Below are 22,115 nucleotides of genomic sequence, written 5' to 3'. Positions count from 1 at the left end.
CCCCGCCCCCGCTGAAGCCCCGCCTCTCGGCCCTTCCGCTACGCGGCTGCCGGAACCTTCTAGAAGGCGAACGTGTGACTGTCCGTTACACGTCCTGCCTCCGCGCGACCCACGCGCCAGTCCGACACCCCCCCCACTCTGTTACGTCATCAGCTGCCTCCTCGATTCACATAAGACCCTACTCGGCGTTGGCCGGGCAACCCCTAGCATTCGCCTGAGGCACCTCCTTTATAGACGGGCGGCGGTTTGTGTCGCCACCTAAGGCTTGGGACACGCCAGGGGATGGGCGCTTGTAGATGACGTAATCAGCCAGGGTAGTCGGCTTAGAAGGCCCCGCAATGTGCAAGTGGTGTATGTGAGGCCGCTGGGGGCTGGGAGCGCTGCCACGCGTGGGGGTGGGGATGACAGCCGCCGTAGAGCAGAGGATGCGGGGCGCTGGTTTCCGTACAGAACAAGGCACCCTGCAGTAGCGCGATGCCTGCGGGGGGCGCAGCCATGCTCTGGCTCCCAGCGCAGAGGCTTATCCCGGCTGTGAAGGGCTTGTGCAGTTTATCAGGTCAGAGACTTTAATTCCTTTTAATGGCGAATCTCTCCCCCCTCCTGGGGGCCTGACACTCACTGCTGCGAGGTGCCCCCTTCCTCGCTCGAGGGCCTGTGTCTCTCTTCCCACTGCCGCCTCCTTTTTTACTCCATGCATTTAAGGATCCAGAGACTATTTGGCCTTTCCACTGTATCTTTAATAACCCAGTTCAACACATTTGATTGTCATGATAAAGTGTAAAATAGACCCTTGTGGGGAATCTAACTACAGTTAACTGTAAGGTCTGTGAGGCAGGGATCCCGTATATTTGTGCTGCTGTATAGAAATAATAATCACTAGATGTTCAAGATGACATTAATGCACATGTTAATTCCCTTTTTGTGACAAATAATGTGAGTCAGATATTTGTTTCCTTTTTATTGGTAAAATTGATGTTAAGGAAAATACATGTACCTCACTCCTGCTTTCAACATTGAAAATTACAAGGTTTGTAAAGCTAGGATATCCACTTCAATACAAAACCAAGTATTGCTGAAAGCTTTTTAAAAATGTGTTTTACTTCCCATTTTAGAAGACAATTAAAACCAAGTATCAGTTTTTGGCATACTCCTGCAGCTGCACAGAGCTCCTTGAGGGATCTGGGCCTTACTTATACAGCACATGCATAAAACGTGTCAAAGCACATTACGAGCACTAAAAGGCTGCTGGCAGGGCAAGAATCATATTTTTGAAAAAGGTATTTAGTAACATAGATAAGGAATGTGATAAAGATAGAACTTTAAATTAGTAAAATTGAAAGATTTTAAAAGTCAAATTTTTGTGTCCGCCCTTTATGCTTTATATTTATGTACATTTAGGTCCAGATCCTCAAAGCCTAACTCCCATTGAAACCTTTGAGAATCTGGGCCTTTGTGCTTAGCTTGGAGAATGAAGAAAGACTAGTTAGTTTTGCTTCCTGGTACTCCCACTTGCAGAATGAAGCAGTATTTAGTTTGCAAAGACTGAAGCAGGGGTAGGCAACCTATGGCACGTGTGCCAAAGGCCGCACGCAAGCTGATTCTCAGTGGCACTCACACTGCCCTGGTCCTGGCCACCAGTCCGGGGGGCTCTGCATTTTAATGTAATTTTAAGTAAAGTTTCTTAAACATTTTAAAAACCTTATTTACTTTACATACAACAATAGTTTAGTTATATATTATAGACTTATAGAAAGAGACCTTCTAAAAATGTTAAAATGTATTACTGGCACGTGAAACCTTAAATTAGAGTGAATAAAGGAAGACTCATCACCCCACTTCTGAAAGGTTGCCGACTCCTGGACTGGAGGAATAAGTCCAATCAAAAAACCAAAAGCTTTTCTTTCAGGGTGCAGCACAGTGTCAGAACAGGTCGAGACTAGCTTGCCTTAGCCAGGCAGCACTGCTGGCGGAACTTTTAATGGCCCGGGCGGCAGTGCTGACCAGAGCCGCCACAACCCAGTACTGCACTAGGGGGCTATTCCAGCATAGCTGTGTTGAGGTAGAATCTGTAGTGTAGACATAAACCACATCTATGCTATGGGGAGTATAGTGGCGTAGCTACAATGCTGTAGCTATGATGATATAACCCGATAGTGTAGACACAGCCTACGGTGAGGGAAGGGGTTAATCCCATTGCTGTAGGAACCCCCCCCTCCTCCCCACGAGCAATGGTAGGTTGATGGAAGCATTCTTCTGTTGACTTAGCTGCATCTACATGAGGGATTCGGTCAGCATAGCTATGGTGCTTGGGTCTGGATTTTTCAGACCCCCTGAGCGCCGTAGTTTTGTGAACCTAAATTTTAAGTGTAGACCAGGCTATAACCAAGTTCCTTAATACTACTCTAGCAGTATAATAGGACCTTATAATTGGCACTGCCTCAGGGCATGTCTACACTAGAAACTTACATCCACCTATGTCAGGTTGACTTACAACCACCAGTCATTACTGCGGTGGTTCATATCCACACTACCCTCCTTCTCTCAGTAGTGCACATCCCCACCAGAAGCACTTCCCTGACTTAAGAGGGGCAGTGTGGGGGGCTGAGAGCCTGGGCTGTCAGCTCCACAGGCAGCTCCCTGCTAGGAACCTCTTCCCCCTCTCCCCTTCCCCCCGGCTCTCAGCTCCTGCCCTCCCCTCCCCCCTGGGCTCTCCGCTCCCTGCTGCCAGGATTCTGACTGCCCCCCAGGCTCCTGGTGGAGAGCTATTCACCCAGAGTCCAGGTGGTTCTCGGGCTCTCTGTGGGGAGTTGCCGGGAGGGGAGTCAGAAGCAGGGAGGATGCAACCTGGCTGCGAGTGGGGAGTCTGGGGGGCAACTGGCCTCTAGCTGGAGCTCCCACATGCCCCATGGTGACAGCCCGGCTTTCTTGTCAATTTCACTGTTCCATAAAATTGACAAGAATGACAGCCAACAGTCGATATAAGTAACCTGCAGTGTCTATGTAGACACTAACTAAGACCTACGTCTCTCGTGGAGGTGGAGTTATGATGTCAGTGTAGTAGGGCACTTACATCTGCAGGAGCAAGGCTGTAGTGTAGACACTGATATAATTAGGTCGTCGTAAGATGCCTTACATCGACTCTGGTGTAGATCAAGCCTGAGTGATGTAAAGGAGAATTAAGGTCAGAGGGTCTAGTTACTGGGTGCAGGACGTGGCTGTGACTGGGAAGCTCAATTATTTAGTTAAGTCCCCACTAGCATTGGCAGTCTTGTAGCCAGGCACCACAGTAGTTATCCAGTAGTGAAAGACTGTGATACAGACTTGCTAAAATAATAATTAAAAATCCAAATCTAGAAAGTTGTTTTGAGGATAAATCGATGACGAGGGATATTCAATGATATTAAAGTTATCATGTTCTTGTTTCTCTCTTCCTATGCAGTTCCCCAACCTCTCTGCACACTGCTAGTTCTTATTGTAGTTGTCTGTTTTGCCAGTGTGACTGGCTCTTGGGATTGGGAATAGGCTATGGAGACTTTCACTTCTGAATGACTAGTTCCAGTTCAGTTTAGGATGATAGTAAATAACTTAGTTAAGTACTAACTGGAGACTCTGAGGCAGCCTCCATATGAATACATCTATCACGATCACACTCACTGGCCCTTTTGTTGGCAGTCTCAGTACAAAGATTGATTGCAAAGGCCATAAAAACTGAACTACCCTTTCCCTCATAAGGTGGGCCTTTGAGGACATGATCAAAGCATATTGGCAGGATGATGGGGGAGGTTGGTTGACAGTGCTGTGCAATCTCTTTTTTTGTGGGTAAATTAAACATTTCATTTTTCCTGCATGCCCATCATGCACAGATAGAGGAGATTAATCACACACAAACCAGCACAACTCTCCTCTTTCAAGCATGCAGTCACTGGTTTGTCAATTCCAATGTACTTTAACTTTACGTAATTTATTCATTCTAGTCCAAGCTTATAACTTTGCTATATTTATTTCATCTGTAAATCAATCATTATTTGAGTTTGTATTTTAATGGTTTTATAGTCAACTATGCGAGCAACAAGTTGAAAAGTGTTAAGGAGAGTTATCATTGCAAGAAAAGTGGGATGAACAGTGCTAAGAGTGAGATCTTTAGAGGGTATATAAATTTGCTGTATGATACCTGGAAAGGTCTTTCATCTTCATACCGTGCATTTCTTTTTCTTTAGGCTGCAAGTCCTGTTTCCTTCGGAGATTTTCCATCCAGCCTGCCCAGCAGAGGAAGATTCCAAACCGGTACCTGGGCCAGCCCAGCTCCTTCACACATCCACACCTTCTCAAACCAGGTAAGGATCCTGAGCCATTGGTAGTTAACTAGTGGCACCCATCATATGTTTCCCTGAGGAAGTATCTTAGTTGTCTGCATCATATAAAGGGGTCTGTAGCTTGGCTATCATTTATATTTACTTTATTCCAGTAATTTTATTCCTTGTGGAATTCTCTTGTTCTGAGACACCATCTGATTCTAGAGAGAGGCTAGGTTCCTATACCCTAATCCATAGATTGACACATTCCAGATTTATTTTCCTTTCCGATGCAATCTTCCTCTTGCCACAGACACAAGTACTATAGACCTTTTCTGTCAGTGACACTTCCTTAGCTGGCTATCCTGCCAATATAATCTAATTCATTTTTAGAGTCCTTTTCACACTCCGTATCACAGAAATGTTTCATAGACAATACTCCGTGAATCAAAGAGAAAAGGAAGGTTTTAAGAGGTGAGATTTAAAGAGGGGATGTGGCTCAGAAGAAGGGGTTGGGAAGCAGAATTCCAGATAAACAGGACAGCACAGGTTTAAAGAGCACTTTCCTCCTTTCCCCCAACTATGGAGGGATGTGTAGAAGGAAGAAAGGAAGACACCGGCATAGGTGACTCTAAAATTAGAGAGGTACAGTAGGGAACAGGAGAGCAGATTAAGTTGGTGCACCATTGTGAGATCAGAAAGGTGTGCTGGAGATCAGTGAAAGTGAATATGGCAAAAAGTAAGGCATTAAGCAGATTTATAAGAGTAAAAATATATTTTTAATTTATTATAATCTAGAAAAGAGATGCTGTATAAAGCTAAGAATTCTGTTATTGGTTAACAGTTCCCACATAATCAAGGCTGGTATTGGGAAAAACTAAGTTTATCGAATAGTTAAGAATGCACAAAACTTATTAAAACAGCTAGGATTGTAAATGGGTACTGATTTATTTAAAATAATAATTGATCATTTGCAGTCATTCTGAAAGCCTAAAAATGAATAGTTAAGGCTAAAGGAGTTTACAAACTCCGTTGGCACAGCTGTAATGCCAGTGGAACTCCCACATTGCATTAGCCACTACAAACAACTTTTAAACATCACCAGATTTGCAGTGACATGTATGAAGCCCATTGGAATGAGATAGAGCATTCAGAATTTCAAAATTCCATAGTGGATAACTCCAGAATTCAGTATCTGACCATAAAATATATAGATCTGTGCACGTTGCCTCTTCTAGGGCTATAGAATAAAACAAATATGAAGTTTCTTAGACCAAACAGGTTTTAAGATATGTTTTTATTTTTTCTAAAAGTTAGAATTTAATTAAAGTGAAACACTAATTTTTCAAAGTCCATTTCCTCAGGAAAAATTAGTTCCCCCAAATTCTCCTCTGGCTAGAAACCACAAATGCAAATTTTTTTTAGAAAGCAGTTGTTGAAGGAGGCTGCCGAGTGAGCTAATACCTCACAACGAGTTGCAATTTTAATCATTGAGCCATTATTCCATAGTATAGCAAACAGGAAAAGAAGTATGAAAATAGACATTAGAATATGAAAAATATATATATCTCAAAATAGGAAGGACATTAGCCAAAATACCCTTTAAGACTTGCATTCTGTTAGTTGAAATCATAGTTAAACTAATCTCCGGTATTTTTAAAATACTTAGGCTGTTCTTGTGTCCTCCCTCTGGTTTCAGGTTTCAGTGACAGTCTCTTGTTCTGTGTACAGTACTTCTTATTCTTTGCTAGTGAAGGATGGTAACGTGAAGTTCCAAGAGAGAATTTGTATCGTTGATCATTAGAAGTGTAGCTCCTTTTCATGTTCAACAGATCCCACCTTATTAATCATTGGGATAAATTAGGTCTTTTATGGAGGAGTTTTCTTTGCTCAGTCAAATACTCTGACATCATCCTGGAAGGCTTGGCTTGTTTCTAAATTGAGCCCCTTGATTGGTTAAATATTCAAGGACAATCTCTCTGTCTCTGATTGATCTGATGTGGTACCTATAAAACTGACTTTGCCTTTTACACTTTAGAACTAACTAATATATGACTTGACATGGCACCAGAATGTCTGTCGAAATACAACCTTATCTGATGAAATTAACACTAGACTTAGCACCACAGTATTCTGTTCAATGTCTAGATGCCATAAAAGCTGATGGTTTCCAACAGGGTTAAAGTTTAGCTTGTTTTGCCACCACTTTTCCCCCTCCCCTGCCCAGTAGTTGTTGTCTGGCTTCAGTTTGCTCCCAGAATGCTTTGGGTTTTTGTCTAAGGTTGCTTGATCAAAATCTTTGCCCAGAAGTTTTAGGGCAGTAAAGTTAATTGGTTTAAAACAGTCTTTTTTCCCTGCACAGTGTAGGAACAGAGTGAACCAAGGATGTGGATATCTGAGATCAAAGAGGCAGGATGGAGAGTAGTGGAAAGTGGGTTCTGAGGTCAGAACGATCAGAGGAATGGGAGAGCAGTGGAGTGGGAGGTATGAGGTTAGCGAGATAGCATGGAGTTTTAAGGAGAGCCTTGAGCAGGAGGGGGAGAAGGTGATTATGAGATCAGAATGTTACTTCATCCATTTTGTTTTTCATTCATAGGGGAGGTAACACCGGGATTGTCACAGGTGGAATATGATCTACGCCGACACAAGCTGATGACTTTGATCAAGAAAGAGGCGCAAGAGTGGGGTGCGGTGGACCACACAGTGATTCTGCTATCCAACCCCACTTACTACATGAGCAACGACATCCCATACACCTTCCACCAGGACACCAACTTCCTGTACCTGTGTGGCTTCCAGGAGCCTGACAGCATCCTGGTGCTGCAGAGCTTGCCTGGAAAGGCACTGCCATCCCACAAGGCCATGCTCTTTGTGCCACGGCGAGATCCAAGCCGAGAGCTGTGGGATGGGCCACGATCAGGCACCGATGGGGCAGTAGCTTTGACAGGAGTGGATGAAGCTTACCCCCTAGAGGAGATTAGACACCTGGTGACCAAACTGAAAGGTAATGGAAACGAGATGAGGTGGAACCCAGGTTATAGGGACCACGTTCTCTGTCACTGGTTCCAACCAGACCCCATAATGGGAGGCACATGACACTGGGAATGGGAAGAGATTTTTCTCGTCTAAGCTACTGGTTGTAATCTGGCCCCAGTTCGGTGGTGATAGAAAAAAACCTGTGTATGTGGCTCTTTAATGGCTTGTGGGTTAGTGGTCTGTATCCAGGTACTACTGAACTGATATCACTGAACACACAAGTGGCACTAATTGGTCCTTTGTTGTCAGTGTCATGAGAAATTAAGTAATCATTGGGCCACAGAGACTGACCTTCCTCCTCTCCCCTTAATATGGCCCTTCCATGTTACGGGGCAGTACGTTAGCACAGATGTTGCCTGTGGGATTCTTGCACTGCTGCTGCCCATGCTGTATTGGTCTTTTACTAGAGGACTCCAGTCTCTAAAGGCTCTCAGCCCAGCATCTTCACCTGCATTAAATTCACTTTAAAAACCATATGTGGTGATACACAAATCCATCTTCACAACTCTTCATTTCCTGGATTGTGTGTGGTATATTTGCTGCATCATGCCAGATTCTATTACACAGTGAAGCTTATAAAAGATCACTCTTATTAGACAATCTCCTGATTTAATGTGCCCAAATATATTAAGTACAATTCTGCTCCACCTTTATTAGAGCATTGGTTCTCAACTGGGGGTCCGTGGCCCCCTGGCAGTCCGTGAACCCTTTCAGGGGGACTGCGGGGCCCCATGGCAGAAACTCAGTGCCCTGATCCCTCGTGCCACCCCCCCCGGGCCTGAAGCCAGGAGTGGTGGGGTTATAGTTGGGAGCCTCACCCCAGGGCTGAAGCCCTAAGCTCTCTTCCTCCCTCCCCCCTTGGCTGAATCTGGGAGCAGTGAGGCTGAAGCCCCAATGTAGCAAAAGCCCTGAGCCCATGGGCAGAGTTGGGAGGGCACAAGGTTGTTGCCCTCCCAAACTGCAGTGCCTTACCCAGAGTGGGGCAGTCTGGGGGCAGCACCCTCCCTTCCCCCCACACTACCTCCTCAGGCCCTGCCCTCTGGCCAGGTAGTTGGCGGGAAGCTGGAGCCAGGCAGTGTGGGGCAGCTGCTCTTTAGCTGGTGGTGGCATGGAGCGGGCAGCTGTGGCATTTCCCCGTCTGCTGCTGGTGCCTGGGGTTGCAGCTGCTCCTCAGCTCCCAGCCCTCTTTGTCTGCTCATGCAGCTGGTAAGAGCCGCCCAGGTCTGGGAACGCAGCTCTGGGGCCAGCAGAGCCTCAGGGAGCAGCCACTGCAGGGGGAGCAGCTAACGCAGGGAGAACCTTCCTGGCACACAGCCCCTAGCTATCCTTGTCCCTGCACCCTGAGCTACCACCCTGCCTGCACACAGCCCCTAGCTACCGCCTGTCTGCACCCTGAGCTACCGCCCCACCCATACACAGCTACCTCTCTCTCAGCAATCTGAGCTACTCTCCTACCCACATATAGCCCCAGCTACCCCGTACCTGCACCCTTAGCTACCCCCTGTCCGTACACAGCCCCTGGCTGCCCCCTGCCTGCACTCTGAACTACCGCCTGCCTGAACCCTGAGCGGTTTTCAGACTTTGAGCTGAGTTCCCCCTTTGAGTTATATTTTTGGTTGCGTCCCCTCCACATCCCAGACAGGTGGCTGGCCTGCTGAGGTGAGTCAGGAAGTGGAGGTGGCGCTTCCTCCATGGACCCTGCTATGTGGAGATGGCCCAAGCCCCACCAGCCCTTGCCCCTCCAAAATAGAGGTCAAACTATGCCTATGCCCAATGGTCCTACCCCTGGCCTGGAGCCCCAAGTCCTCTCCGCTGGGCCCTGGCTTTTTTATAGCATGTTGAGGGTGGGTCTCAGAAAGAAAAAGGTTGAAAACCCCTGTATTAGATGACTATCTCTGTTAAGCAAATGTTTTTTGTTAGTGTTTTCTGGGGTCTCCATAGAAATGTTTTGTTGAAGATAAGGGGTGTTCCACCCCTATCTTAACCTCTCCTCTTTCTTTTTCTCTGTATACAGTAACTCCTCACTTAACGTTGTAGTTGTGTTCCTGAAAAATGTGCGACTTTAAGTGAAACGATGTTAAGCGAATCCAATTTCCCCATAGGAATGAATGTAAATGGGGGAGGGAGAGTTAAGTTCCAGGGAAATTTTTTTTGCCGTACAGTACTATAGTTGGGAGGTGCCTCCGCCTTACCCCGCACAGGCACAGCCCACTAGCGCTGGAGACAATGAGGCAGGTAAGGAGGCTGAAGGTTCTGTAGGCTAGGAGAAGCATGGTGCGCAGTGGCAGCTTCCCCTACTCTGCAAGCACCAAGGGAGGGGGCTCAACCCTCTGCCTGCCCATGCCACCCCTTCTCCCAAACCCCCACCCTTAACCTGCCTCTTCTTCCCCCCTGCCTCCTCTCCCTTTACTCCGCACGCCATGTCCTTGCTCCTCCCCCTTCCCTCCCCTGCCTCCTGCCCATGGCAATCAGCTGGCTTGCAGCGTTCAGGGGGGAGGAGTGAGGACACAGTGCGCAGGCTCCCCCTGCCTCCTGAACGCCACAAGCCTGCTGATTGCCATGGGCAGGAGGCAGGGGAGGAATGGGGGAGGTGTGCGCATCCTCGCTCCTCCCCCCTCCCTCCTGCCTGCAGCAATCAGCTGGCTTGCGACCCTCCCTCCCCGACCTCCTGCCCACAATCAGCTGGTTTGCAGCGTTCGGGAGGCAGGGGAGGGAGGGAAGCCTGCGCACTGAGTCCTCGCTCCTCCCCCTCCCTCCTGAACGCTGCAAACCAGCTGATTGTGGGCAGGAGGAGGGGAAAGGCGCTGATCTGCGGGGTCTGCCAGCGGGCGGGAGGCACTGGGGGTGGGGGAGGGTTGGGGAGCTGATAGGGGGGCTGCCAGCTGTGGACAAAGCGGGCAGCCAGATGTTATAGCGAAGCATTGCACAACTTTAAATGGAACATGTTCTGTAATTGAGCAGGGACGTAAGATCGAAACAATGTTAAGCGAGAGGACGTTAAGTGCAGAGTTACTGTATAACATGTTTAAAAAAACCTGAAAAAACAAGAGAAGAAAAATGGAATCCAGGAGTTAGACTTGTTTCCGTCTAGTTCCTGACAACGGCCAGTACCAGATGCTGCAGAGGAAGGTGCAGGATACCCCTTAGTGGACTATCATAGAATAAACTGCACAAAGAGAAAAATTGTTGTAAACTTCCCTTATGCCCCCATAGAACAAGAGTTTATTTCCCTTGTATTTTTTATCCTGTCTAGTGTGCCTGGGTGGTAAGTACTTTTTTGGAATTAATCAAGGGGTTGCTGAATTGCTGGACATGTAGAGATGCAAATGTGAGGTCCTGACTTCTCATTGTCATTTAAAAAAAATCCCATTTCAAGAGTAGGGGTGCTGCTGATCCCAATGTTCTAGGCAGATTTCAATGTGGATAATTATATTCTTCCTGAGGAACTTCACTTCAGTGGAAGGCCGGAGACAGGATTTCCAAACAATCCATCCCAAAACATAATTGTTATTGACCCCTGCCCCAGCTGGTCATGAACAAGAGGTGGATTTGTCTTATGGGTTCTCCGTTGTGATCAAACAGGGCTTCTAAGCTCAGGAATCTAAGTTCTCATGCAATCTTGCAAGGTTATGTTTTTGTCATGAAACATTTCCCCCCACTAGTATCCCACTAGTGCAGCTTTCTCTCTGAAGAGGAAATGTATATGGGGAAAATAACTAATATTTATAGAAATGGCTATTTATTTATTGAGTGTATTCTTTTAAATTCATAAACTATTATTAAATCTACAAAACCCAGATAGACTTGTTTACTTGTATGTTACTAACCTGTTAAGATATAAGGAGATCATTAGTATCATGTTACACTGAGGTCATATGTCAGGTATGAGGCCATATTACAAATCTAGGGGAAATTACCTTTCAGATGACATGTCGCATCTTCAACTTTTTCTAGTCTAGGAGGAGTTCGCTCATACAGTGACCTCAAAATATCTTTAATATTAGTCTGTGTCTGTTTTGTGTGTCTCAGGTGAATCAAACATGGTTTGGTATGATTCTGCAAAGCCAGTGCACACACAGCTCCACTCTGACTACCTGCAGCCTCTGGCCGAGATCAAAGCTGGAAGCAAAAACCGCATCCGAGCTATTCATCATCTAGTACAACAACTCCGCCTGATCAAATCCCCTGCAGAGATTGAGAGGATGAAGGTTGCCGGAAGGGTGACTTCACAGGTATGGGATGTGACCCCATCAAGTAAACAAAGGCAGTCATTTCTTGAGTGTGGGGTAGCATGGACTGGTACGCTCATGTAAAAGGAAACTGGGTCAAATTCAGCTGGGCTGGAGTGGTAACTTTAGTCTTGCCTGATCTCCCTTCATGGAGGCACAATTTCTTGATCTCTCTGTTAACCATACTCTACTTCCCTCCCCCATATCACAAGGGGTATGAGGCCTGCTGCTTGAACTGCTAGAGTGCTCAACCTTGACATAATTCCAGTCAAGACAACCAAAGAGTTTTTGCATATTTGATGTCCTTTAAAAATGGTATCCACTCCAGAACAAGGATATTTCTTTGTGCTCCCACCATCTCCCCTGCTTCCTCATGCCATTCTTTCCCCTTCTTTTGCTATTTTCCTCTGGTTTCTGTATTACAGACCAGGGTGAGAAAGAGGGACTGTCCAGTTTTCTTTACATCCTCATAACCTTGAATATTTTTGTCAAGGAAAGTGAAGTCAAAGGAGACTCTTTCCTCCCCTTCAGATCACATGCTAATGAAAGATCTATATTGTTGTTTGACAGGCTTTTATAGAGACAATGTTTGCCAGCAAATTCCCAGTGGATGAAGCATATCTCTATGCTAAGGTCAGTACCTTGTTGGGCTGTGGATGGTTCTGGGGAGGTAGAGAGGGCTGCGTATTGTTTTTCTCCAGGAAGAGTAAAAGGATCTGAGAGCTGCCGATGGCTGATAGGGGTACAGAGCTGTGAGTGGAACCCAAGCCCCTTCTCGCCCAACTTTTCTGGTTCCTCTGATATTCCCCAACAGCTGCAGCTCTGTCAAGTCTACGCCTTTGAATTATAGCAGCAGAACAGCAGAACGTTTTGAAGTGTACCATGGGCAATCAGCGGGCTTTCAACCCAGGACCTTTGATACTAACAGCTGGATTTTTTTTACCCATTGAGCTAAAGGAGTAACTCCCTAAGCTGAGAGATGTAGTAAACTCTTAACCTCTTATGTGGACTAACCACTAGAAAGTGACTGACGCTGCCAGTGTGGGTTACACATCTTTCTCAAAAGGCTCTTTGTTTCGGTGCCTGTGCTTCAGAAGAGCAAGATGAATGGGGCTGTAGCTTCTGGAAGGGTTACTGCAAATCTAAAGGGTGCTTTAAAAAATACTTGCGTAAGGAAGTGCCGGACATTCTATAAACTGGATCATGCATTTTTCAGAACCTCCCATACGTTTCATAAAAATTGTCTCGGAAGCTACAGCAGCCTATCCCATTCCTTTTAAAGTGCAACAAGTGCTGTAGCAGAGCAGAGGGTATTCCTGGGGGTGACTTTCCCACCTGGGGAGTTGGGGTGGGATGCTAGTCAGTGTGGGAAGCAGCAAAAAGGACAAAAAGAGTCAATGAATAAAGAAATATAAACAAATAAAGGAGACAGAAAAGACAGAGAGAAGAAAATAAAAAAGAAACAAAACAAAATAAAAAATGGGGGCTGAATCCAGAGCCTGTGGTATGTGCTGTAGAGAAGAGAACTCGCAGTGCACGTGGGTGTAGGTGAATTGGGAGTGTGCATGATGAGGAGAATGTCATAATACACTTTATCTAAGTAATGTGAGATTGGAGGAAAGTCCGCCTAAGCGGAGAATTGTTGGTGTGACGAATAGGGAATTCTGGGATTGTGTCTGAGGCTTTAGTGAAGATCCACAGGCTCTTCCATTCTCCCTTCCTTGTGCAAGGTATGAAAAGCAAGTGATGCATACCTGCCATATGACGTTTGTCAATTATGTGGAACTACTAATGCGGTTAGTACAGTATAGTACAGAGACAAGGCATTAGTGTTCTTTAAGGTATTGTTAACTATGAATGTCAGATGTAGTCTGTATCCTAATGATTGTAATATAGGGTATCACTAAGGGGGAAAGGTCAGAGAAGAGCCAGGAATGTGTAGGAAAAGGAGGGAGAGAGCAATGAGTTTTCCAGTGAGGTATAAGGCTTTGCTGTTTAGGATTTCATTGCTCTCCACACTGATGTACTTCCTGTTGTTGTTTCGGCTAAGAACTAAATTTCTATGCCTGTACAGCTCCCTCTTTGCATGTCTGGAGAGATTAATATTGGCTGTATGCTACCCAGCTATGTCAAGATCCAACCTCCATGAACTTCTGCTTTTACACTAGATTCAGTCCTGGGGGATTCTGAATATTTACCTCTCCCCTGCCTTGCAAGATGTAGTGAATATCCAGTTTGTCCACTGGTAATGCCTTTTCTCTAGCGTTTGAACCCAGAATATACCCAAATAACTAGTGATGTGATCTTAAATCTTTTTACAGTTTAGTTTATTACTCCTCCACATATGTACAAAATTAATCCCAAAATAATTACAATTACAAACTGCCTGCCACAGTTCTATGCAAAATTACAATATCTTCTCCTCTGAAATAACCCTCTAACATACATGCAAAAAAAATTAGACCTTTCCCTGAAACAAATGCTTCCCAGAAGGATTTTCAGAATACCTATAAATTACAAATTGAGGACTGAATCCTGCTTACTTTTCTCATCCAAATAGTCTTAGGGATTTTAGCAGGACTGCCTCGTTGAGCAAGACAAGCAGGATGTGGCCTTTGATGTCTTGAGTTGAGAGGGGTCTGTCTGTGCTGATCAGTAGTACAGACTTCTCCTAGAGAAGCTGATTTCATTTAAGATGCAATTTTAAAAAACACCCTCCACCCAGATCTGTACTATAATCTATACAATTTTCTACCCAAAGCATTTATATTGTGGGTATCGTGGAGCATTTTGTCCCACACAGCTTGGCAAATTTTAAAAGATGTTTGGTAATGGTACTTTTTGTACTTGTATAGCTGTTATGTCTGAGGACATTAGTTAATTCAGCTTCACTCTATTATCTACTTCAGCTTGGAGGAAGGTGAGGAGCAGGAATTTCTTTCATCATTGTGGCACAATAGTTGGGCATAACCTGTCTGAATCTGCTGATGTCTTCTGCTCTGATGGGCAATCTCTTAATCAGGTACTGAGACAGGGTCACAAAAATAGATATTGATCTAAAAGTTAGCTGGTATTTTGGAATTAAAACACCTCCCAAAGCTAGATAAAGAAGAGCTTCAAAAATTTGCTAAGTTGTATGGGAAGTGAGAGCAATGCTTTAAAAATGCACAAAACCCCACAAAAAATGTATTAAAACATCATTGTTGTAGCATTTACGAACTCAGACAGAGAGCTCTTCTGTGAGACCAAACACTGGGTTCCAGACACTTCCGTGAAAAATAACTATTCTGCGTCATCTTCTGCTGTTCTGTGGAACCCTGGGCTGTTTTCATTCAGGAAATGCTGTTCTCGGTTTCATTTTCTTCTGGGTTACTGCCTTCTGCATAGACAGAGAAAATGGCTGTGGGGGCAGGAGCTATGGTTGCCCAGCACAGTTGCTTACTGTGCCAGAACTAATGGGCGTCTCTCTGAATTGATTGTTCCAGTTTGAATTTGAATGCCGGGCACGAGGGGCTGACATCTTGGCTTACCCACCTGTGGTCGCTGGTGGCAACAGGTCCAACACCTTGCACTATATAAAAAACAACCAGCTTATCAAGGTAAATCAAATGCTTTCCATGTGTTTAAACTCCAGTGTACTGATATTGTGTCCATTTACCAGCCCCTGACCACTGGTTACACCAGGCTCACCTGTACCCTCAGTGCCTCTGTTGTGACAAGAAGTGCTGAAACAAATTGGGTGGAATGAAAGAATATTTACACAGCAATGGGAGATGGGAACCTAATATAGTTATCTGTTGTTGGCAGTAAGGCCAACTTCAAATCCATCCTTACCTTTTAATGCACCCATTGCTATATTTTCTGAAGAATGCTGAGCTTCTCTCATAAGATTGCAAATCTGCTCCTCTATCCTGCATTTCTGTAGTTCCTGTGCAGCAGTCTAGAATGCTGGGTGGGTTTCTGACATTGTAAAAGTGAGAGAGTAGCACCAGTCACACTGAAGACAAAGTTGTGGTAACAAGGATGCTAGGGCCCCTCCTCTCTCACCTGAATTCTTTGGTCTTGCTTTACTTTGGTGCACAGTAAGCTGCAGCAGCAAATTTCTGCTCTTTTATGACAGAAAGAAGTCCAATTAAATCCATGTAGTGTGGCTGAGAAGGGAGAGGGAAATGTTTTGGGGTCTTTTTAACTTGTTGTTGGTGAATCTATCTGCCTTGTTTTCCGGACTCCAAACCATTGACTCCTTCTCCAGCAATTCTGACAAAATAGTCTTAGCTTCATGCAAGTCTCTGGAGGAGGTTACTACATTATTATACTATATCTAGGACTCACTTTTCAGTAGAGCCTGTTATCTTGCCTCCTCATTTATGTAGGCATGAGCTTCCTTCCTGGCTTAATCTTTTGTTGGAGAGAGTGCTAGTTGGGTCCTTGAAATATTCTTCTCACACACATGCATCCAGGATAAGACCAGTCACTGTGGCAAAAAAGGCTTCTATTGTTACATTCCGGTCAAGGTCAGGCTTGCGAGCATAACTCAGACTGCTTCTGATAAAGTCAGTTCAGAGCACTTTTATTAGTTTTATGAGGAACTGATTATCATGAGGATACAATCATTAACAAGACCTTTGCTTTGCTTTTCCTCTGAGAAGAACCTTTCTGCCAACTAGCATGACAATGTGTCTAGTTTGGAAGACATCCCCAAGGAAAAGCCTAACTCCTCTTGACACTTCCTTCTAGAGGACTTGAATTTCCTATGTGGAAATGTGATTGAATCACTCTAGAATTAAGCCCCCCATTTCACCTACACTTTTGGAGAAGGCTCCCCCTTAAAATGGAGGAAGAAGGTGGTCACTGTGTCAGGTAGCATTGTTAACACCTTGGCAACCACCCGTGCAAAGCATGCCATTCCCACCAATTCCGATGAACTAAAAAATTTCTACTGATAATGTTAAAGTGTGGGTGGCTGCTCCCAAGTTAGACTCCACAGTGACCTCTTGTTCCAGAGAAACTTCCCTTCCCATAGAATGAAAATTGAGTCCATTAAAAGATCCTATCGTCTCAGACGGCTAGGTTCTCTTCATAATGTCTTGGAGTTACTTCACAGAATAATTAAGTAGTGTCGTCACTGTCTCAGTCGCTACAGGAACAGGATGTTTGGCATAGTGAGACTGTCAGAGGGTGGCCCTGCCTGGAGCATCCTCCAGCAGCCAAACAGGTGCACCTGCCTCAGTTTCCCTTCCTTCAGAATCCCCAATAACTCTGTCATGAATCTCTCGCCTCATATTCCTCCTCCTTGGGGATGGCTTATAACAAAATAGTGCAAATAGTCCAAAACAAAAGACCCAAAACATCATCCATTTCTCACACAGAGTGTATATCGTTCTTCAAATCCTAAGCTCTTTTTCAATCCTCTCCTGTCCTTTTACCAAGACGGCCACCCATGTTTCCCAGTGGGAATTCCCACACCCTCTCTGCTAGGAGTTCATCCTTACCAGAGGAACATCCCTGACTTCCCCTGGTTCCAGCTGTTCAGTGTGAAGACATTTGTGGGTGAGCCCACCAGTGCTCCCCAGCCTTCTGTTGTCTCTGGCCCTCTCCTCCTTCTCTCCAGGTTAGAAGTCAGCAGACAACTCCCTCTGCTGCTTTCCAGCCTTCAGCCCTGTGACCCTGGATCTCTAGCTTGGGGAGGTCAGCCAGCAAACCTTTCTTGCTGCTCTTCTACCTTCAGCCTTCCCCCAGGAACCTCCTACAGTTTCCTCCAGGGACCTCTTGATCTCTGGCTGTTCTGACCTGCCAAACTCTCCCTCCCAGGCAGCTCTCGACTGCCTTTTTTCCTGACTGACTCTTCCACCTTCTCAGTTTCTCCCTATTGATATGGCTGAGGTGCCTTCTCTTAATCCCAACTGGGAAGCAGCAGAGGAGTCGCAGGGCTTAAAGGGCCAGTGTCACCCTTTGACAGTGACATTTATGAGATATTCAAACCCTGATCTTGAGTGTCTTCAGCAAAACAAATTCTCCATCATTTACTCAGTTTATTTTATTATTCCCAAGAAAACAAGCAGGGGATCATCCCACATTGAACTAAAATAATTTAACCAATTGCTTACAGGAAGTTTAAAATGGAGTCCAAATGGAAGTCAGACTAGCAGTGAGTCCAAACTACTAATGTAAATGTTCATAATATTTATCTACCTATAGGGATAGCAGCTAAACACCAGGAATATCTAAGATTTTGCTTCATGGATTTCCCCTTAGTGCACAGAGAACTACACCCTCCCATTGACTGTGAGATTAGTGGTCGGGGGCCAAGTTCTGTGCTGGCTGCCATGCTGTGGAATGCCACTAAAATCACTGGGATGACACTTATGTAAGTCAATACAGAATTTGGCCCAAAGTTTTTACAGAACTGACTGCATGGTTGGCAGCCCGTTTAAGAAAGGGGAGGGCATGGCAGTTTCTCCATACTTGGACCCTGGGCTTGCACATGGTCACTTTCTGTGGGAGACACAGAAAGCTATTTGATGAGCACTGGAACCATTTGGCTGAATTGGACTAAAGTGAATAGAAGGTAAAGTGGATGTGAATGTGTCCTAACGTCTCGGCTTCTCATGACCTGATGCACCTCAGAATCTCTCTCTGCACTGCTGTGGCAGTCCCAGTCCCAGGAGAGAGCAGTGAAGATAACAGAAATTGTTTTAAGGCTTCAGTCCCAAAACGCTGCCCTGTCCGAGAGGGAGTACGCCTGTTGAGTCTCCTGATATCCTGTAACAAAGATGATTCCCTGGGCTAGAGCTCTTCAACTGTCCCTTTTCCTCTCTGAATCCCATGCACGAGAGGCACTGGACAAATCCTTTCTCATCTCCTCTGTAAAACCCTTTCAGTCCTGATTATTATCACAGAATTCCTGTTAAAAGAGATCTCTCAATTGGAGACAGTCTGATGTAAAGTGATGACCACAGACGCCAGCCTGTTTGGATAAAGGTGGCTCCTTCCGGGTGCGGAATAGTTCAGGGGAATGGAGTTCAGGCTTTCTAGGTATTGGCACCATTCAAGACTACCTGGCAGGGTAACTGAACAATTCAGCCATAGTTGCTTCTCTGAACATGGGGGACCTGGAATGCTTTTCTGTGAGGGGAGTCCAGTCTCCACTCCATCTTTGCAGAAAAAAATCCCCTTGTCCTAGGGGTCAGCCTCTCACAGAGAGAGAGAGAGAGACCCTTTCACAGAGGAAGCAGGAAGCTTAGCCGCTGGCCTGAGCCATGGTATATTTCTTCTTCTTCTCCAGGATGGAGAAATGGTCTTACTGGATGGTGGATGTGAGTCTTCCTGCTACGTAAGTGACATCACTCGCACCTGGCCCATCAATGGCAGGTAGGATGCCCACAGATGGAAATGTGCCATGTGTTACCTCTGAGAGCGCGTGAGGATTGTGGTTGAGTGTGGGCATAGGTACATTAATCTGTGATTAGCCATAAGTGTGTGTGTGTGTGTATACATTGTCTGTCTATGTAAGTATTTTAGTATACCCATCACTATGGTATCCCAGAGTAACCAAAATTACATAAAACAAACATTCAGGGTGAGGACCTGTATTCCTCAGCCTTTCCTTATCAGTCACTGTAAGAAAGTACATGGTTATTGTTATTTTTTGATTTTCCCCCTTAGTGCATCTACCAAAACAAATCTAAGGTTACAGAGATGGGTCTTGCCTTTCCTTGTGCAGGGGCTGACTCTGGGCATGTGAGTGAGGCGTAAGGGAGCAGGTGTTTAGTCCATGTGTGAGTGGCTGCCAGTCTCAGGTCAGGAACGTTCCATTAAGTGTCCCTATGATGGTTGGGTTGGTTCCAGTGTCTCTTTGCTCACGTCCTTCCCTTCAAACTGCAGCTTTGCCCTGCTCGGCTTCAGGCCAAAGATTCCAACCAAGAGTCCCCTCTCCACAGCGGGGAGAGTGCCTGACTCAGAACTGCGCCTGACCTGGGAACTTCCCATTTGAGACGTGACCGCCTTCGTTTTCCCCTGGCTTTCAGGTTCACTGATCCCCAAGCAGAGCTGTACCAGGCTGTCCTGGAGATCCAGAAGTCCTGCCTGAGCCTCTGCTCTCCAGGTGTGAGCCTGGAGAACATCTACAGCCTCATGTTGAGCCTTATGGGACAGAAGCTGAAAGAGCTGGGGATCCTAAAGAAAAGCAGCACTGAGAACCACCTCTTCAAGGTACTGTAATTCTCTTCACCCTGGCATCCCCAAACCAGATCTGGTCCCTGTCTCCTTGCAGGAAAGAGAATCTGTATTGCAATCCATGCACAAGCCCTGGGAACCTGGGTTCAGGGCTCACTTCAGTATATGGCTCTCTCATGCTGTTACAGCCTTGAGAGGAACATGGCCAATAAAAATGTGAAGCAAGGGGAGACTATGCCTGTTTCTCTCAGCAGGTGGCAGCACAGCCAGATCGGATTGCATCAGCAGTTCTCAAGAAATGTAAAGGGGTGGGGTGGGGAACGGGAGGTGGGATTAGATGTTTTGATTCTTTCTTACAATGAGATCCTTAGGTGGGGGAGGAGATTAGGGTGGTGCAGTGGGGTTAAGCATTGTAGGGAGGGATGAAGTGCAGCATTCTAAGCCTAGTTCTTAGAGAACATTTTATCCACATCACAAAATCACTGCACGGTTTGCTGCAAATTGGCAGGCTCTGTTGATGAGAGTGGTCCAGGCCTGGAGTATCCAAGGGATGCAGAAGGTCAAAGCGGAACTATATTGGCGGAGCTGTTTGGGGGGGCCTAAGACTGAAGTATGTGGTGTGTGCAGGCCAGGAGTGAAGAGATTTGGCTACTCTATTGAGGACAGCAGGGAAGCTGCCTGCTGTAGGCTTGGCTCAAGCCAGTGATCATCATTCGTTTTCATGAGCACCCAGTTCCCTCGCAAGTTAACATGAAATGGAGGAAAGCCCCCAGTGATCCTTTGGGCATGAGACTGATGAGCACAGTCCCTATGACAAGCACAAGCCATCCTGTTCATCCCACCCTCCCTCTCTTTTCTTCATGATAACAGTCTTCAAATATGTAAAAGGTTGTTGTAAAGAGGAGGGTGATGAATTCTTCTGTTTAACCACTGAGGACAGGACAAGAAGTCCTTAAATTGAAGCAGGAGAGATTCAGGTTAGACATGAGAAAACCTTCCTAACTGTAAGGATATCTAAGCACTGGAGCAAATTACCAAGGGAGGTTGTGAAATCTCTGTCACTGGAGGTTTTTAAGAACAGGTTAGACAAACACCTGTCAGGGATGGTCTAGAGTAGAAAATACTTAGTCCTGCTTCAGTACAGGGGACTGGACTAGGTGACCTATTGAGGGCCCTTCCAGTCCTACATTTCTATGATTCCGTGTTGGGATGGAGGATCAGGGGCCAGGTTCAGTGGCTGTAGTAACAGTGTTTTCCTTCCTGCTAGGTTGTTCGGAAGTACTGCCCGCATCATGTGGGCCATTACCTGGGTATGGATGTTCATGACACACCAGACGTGTCCCGATCGCTCCCACTCCAGCCGGGCATGGTGATAACCATTGAGCCAGGTAAAAGGACACACTTTCAACCCTGATTCAGTAACAAGTCACAATGTTGATGATATAATATACTTTTACATAGCTCCCTGCAGATTCAGACTAAAATGCTTGAGGTGCTTTGCAATGGAGTTAAAAACACATACTGTACTAGGAAAGCATAGTGAATTATTACCCTCCCAATATATAACCAGAACTAGCTAGTTGCAAGGGTGAGCTCTTAAAGCGTGTTCCTTAATCTTTACAAAGTAAGCATTCTACTGGGACACTTTCCTTCAGATCGTTACAGTTGGATTTGCAGCCCTCAAATAGAAACTGGTCTCTGACACTGACTTTCTTTTCTCTGCCCTTCTCCCCCATTGCCCAGAGCACTGTCAATGTCTCTTCTCATATGGGCAGCACTGACATCGAGAAATGCAGAAAGGCTGAATGGAAGCGTTAGGGTTTATATTCATATACGGAGGTCTGTACGCAGCGGGGAAGTGCTCTCTTCCCTCCCGTTCCCCTAGAAGCTGCCCCAAACAGAGGTGAATGAGAGAAACTTTCCTTGACAAAGCTCTTCCGGTTTGACCCCCTCCACTATTGCTCAGCGCACAGCCCTGCCCTCATCACCGTGTGAGCCAGTGAAGGGCGGGAGCATTCTGTGGTCTCATCCTGCTCTTCTGAGGGGTTTTATTCCCTCCTTTCCCTCAGGCATCTACATCCCCCAGGATGACATGGCCGCCCCAGAGAGGTTACGTGGCCTCGGTGTGCGCATCGAGGATGATGTGGTGGTGACAGACGACGTGCCCCTGATCCTGTCTGCAGACTGCCCCAAGGAGATCTATCATGTCGAGCAGATCTGTGGCCGCAGCCTGTGATCTCTCTCCTCTGCCTTATACACCCTCCTTGGGTTCCTCAGGAAACATGCTCCCACACACACATGCAGTGATGTATATTTCTGTGACTGGTCAGTTGGGGAGGTGGGGGGTTGGGATGGAAGTTGTTGCTGGTGCGGGGACTCTGTA

At 46.0% G+C, this 22,115-nt stretch overlaps 1 protein-coding gene across 1 annotated transcript; it reads left to right on the top strand.

The window, feature by feature from the left end:
• The first annotated feature begins 115 nt into the window (after positions 1-115).
• Positions 116-22,064, top strand: XPNPEP3 (X-prolyl aminopeptidase 3). The gene is made up of 10 exons (XM_034775808.1): positions 116-556; positions 4,218-4,334; positions 6,889-7,296; positions 11,358-11,560; positions 12,128-12,190; positions 15,043-15,156; positions 18,843-18,928; positions 19,585-19,768; positions 21,000-21,120; positions 21,802-22,064. Exons 1-10 carry the CDS (start codon positions 475-477, stop codon positions 21,966-21,968), a joined length of 1,545 nt encoding a protein of 514 aa, XP_034631699.1. The 5' UTR covers positions 116-474; the 3' UTR covers positions 21,969-22,064.
• Positions 22,065-22,115: the final 51 nt, after the last annotated feature.

The sequence above is a fragment of the Trachemys scripta genome, chromosome 1, assembly GCF_013100865.1.
Source record: "Trachemys scripta elegans isolate TJP31775 chromosome 1, CAS_Tse_1.0, whole genome shotgun sequence".
Taxonomy (NCBI): domain Eukaryota; kingdom Metazoa; phylum Chordata; order Testudines; family Emydidae; genus Trachemys; species Trachemys scripta.
The sequence above is the reverse complement of the archived record's forward strand: the minus strand, read 5'-3'. Positions and strand labels throughout refer to the sequence as shown.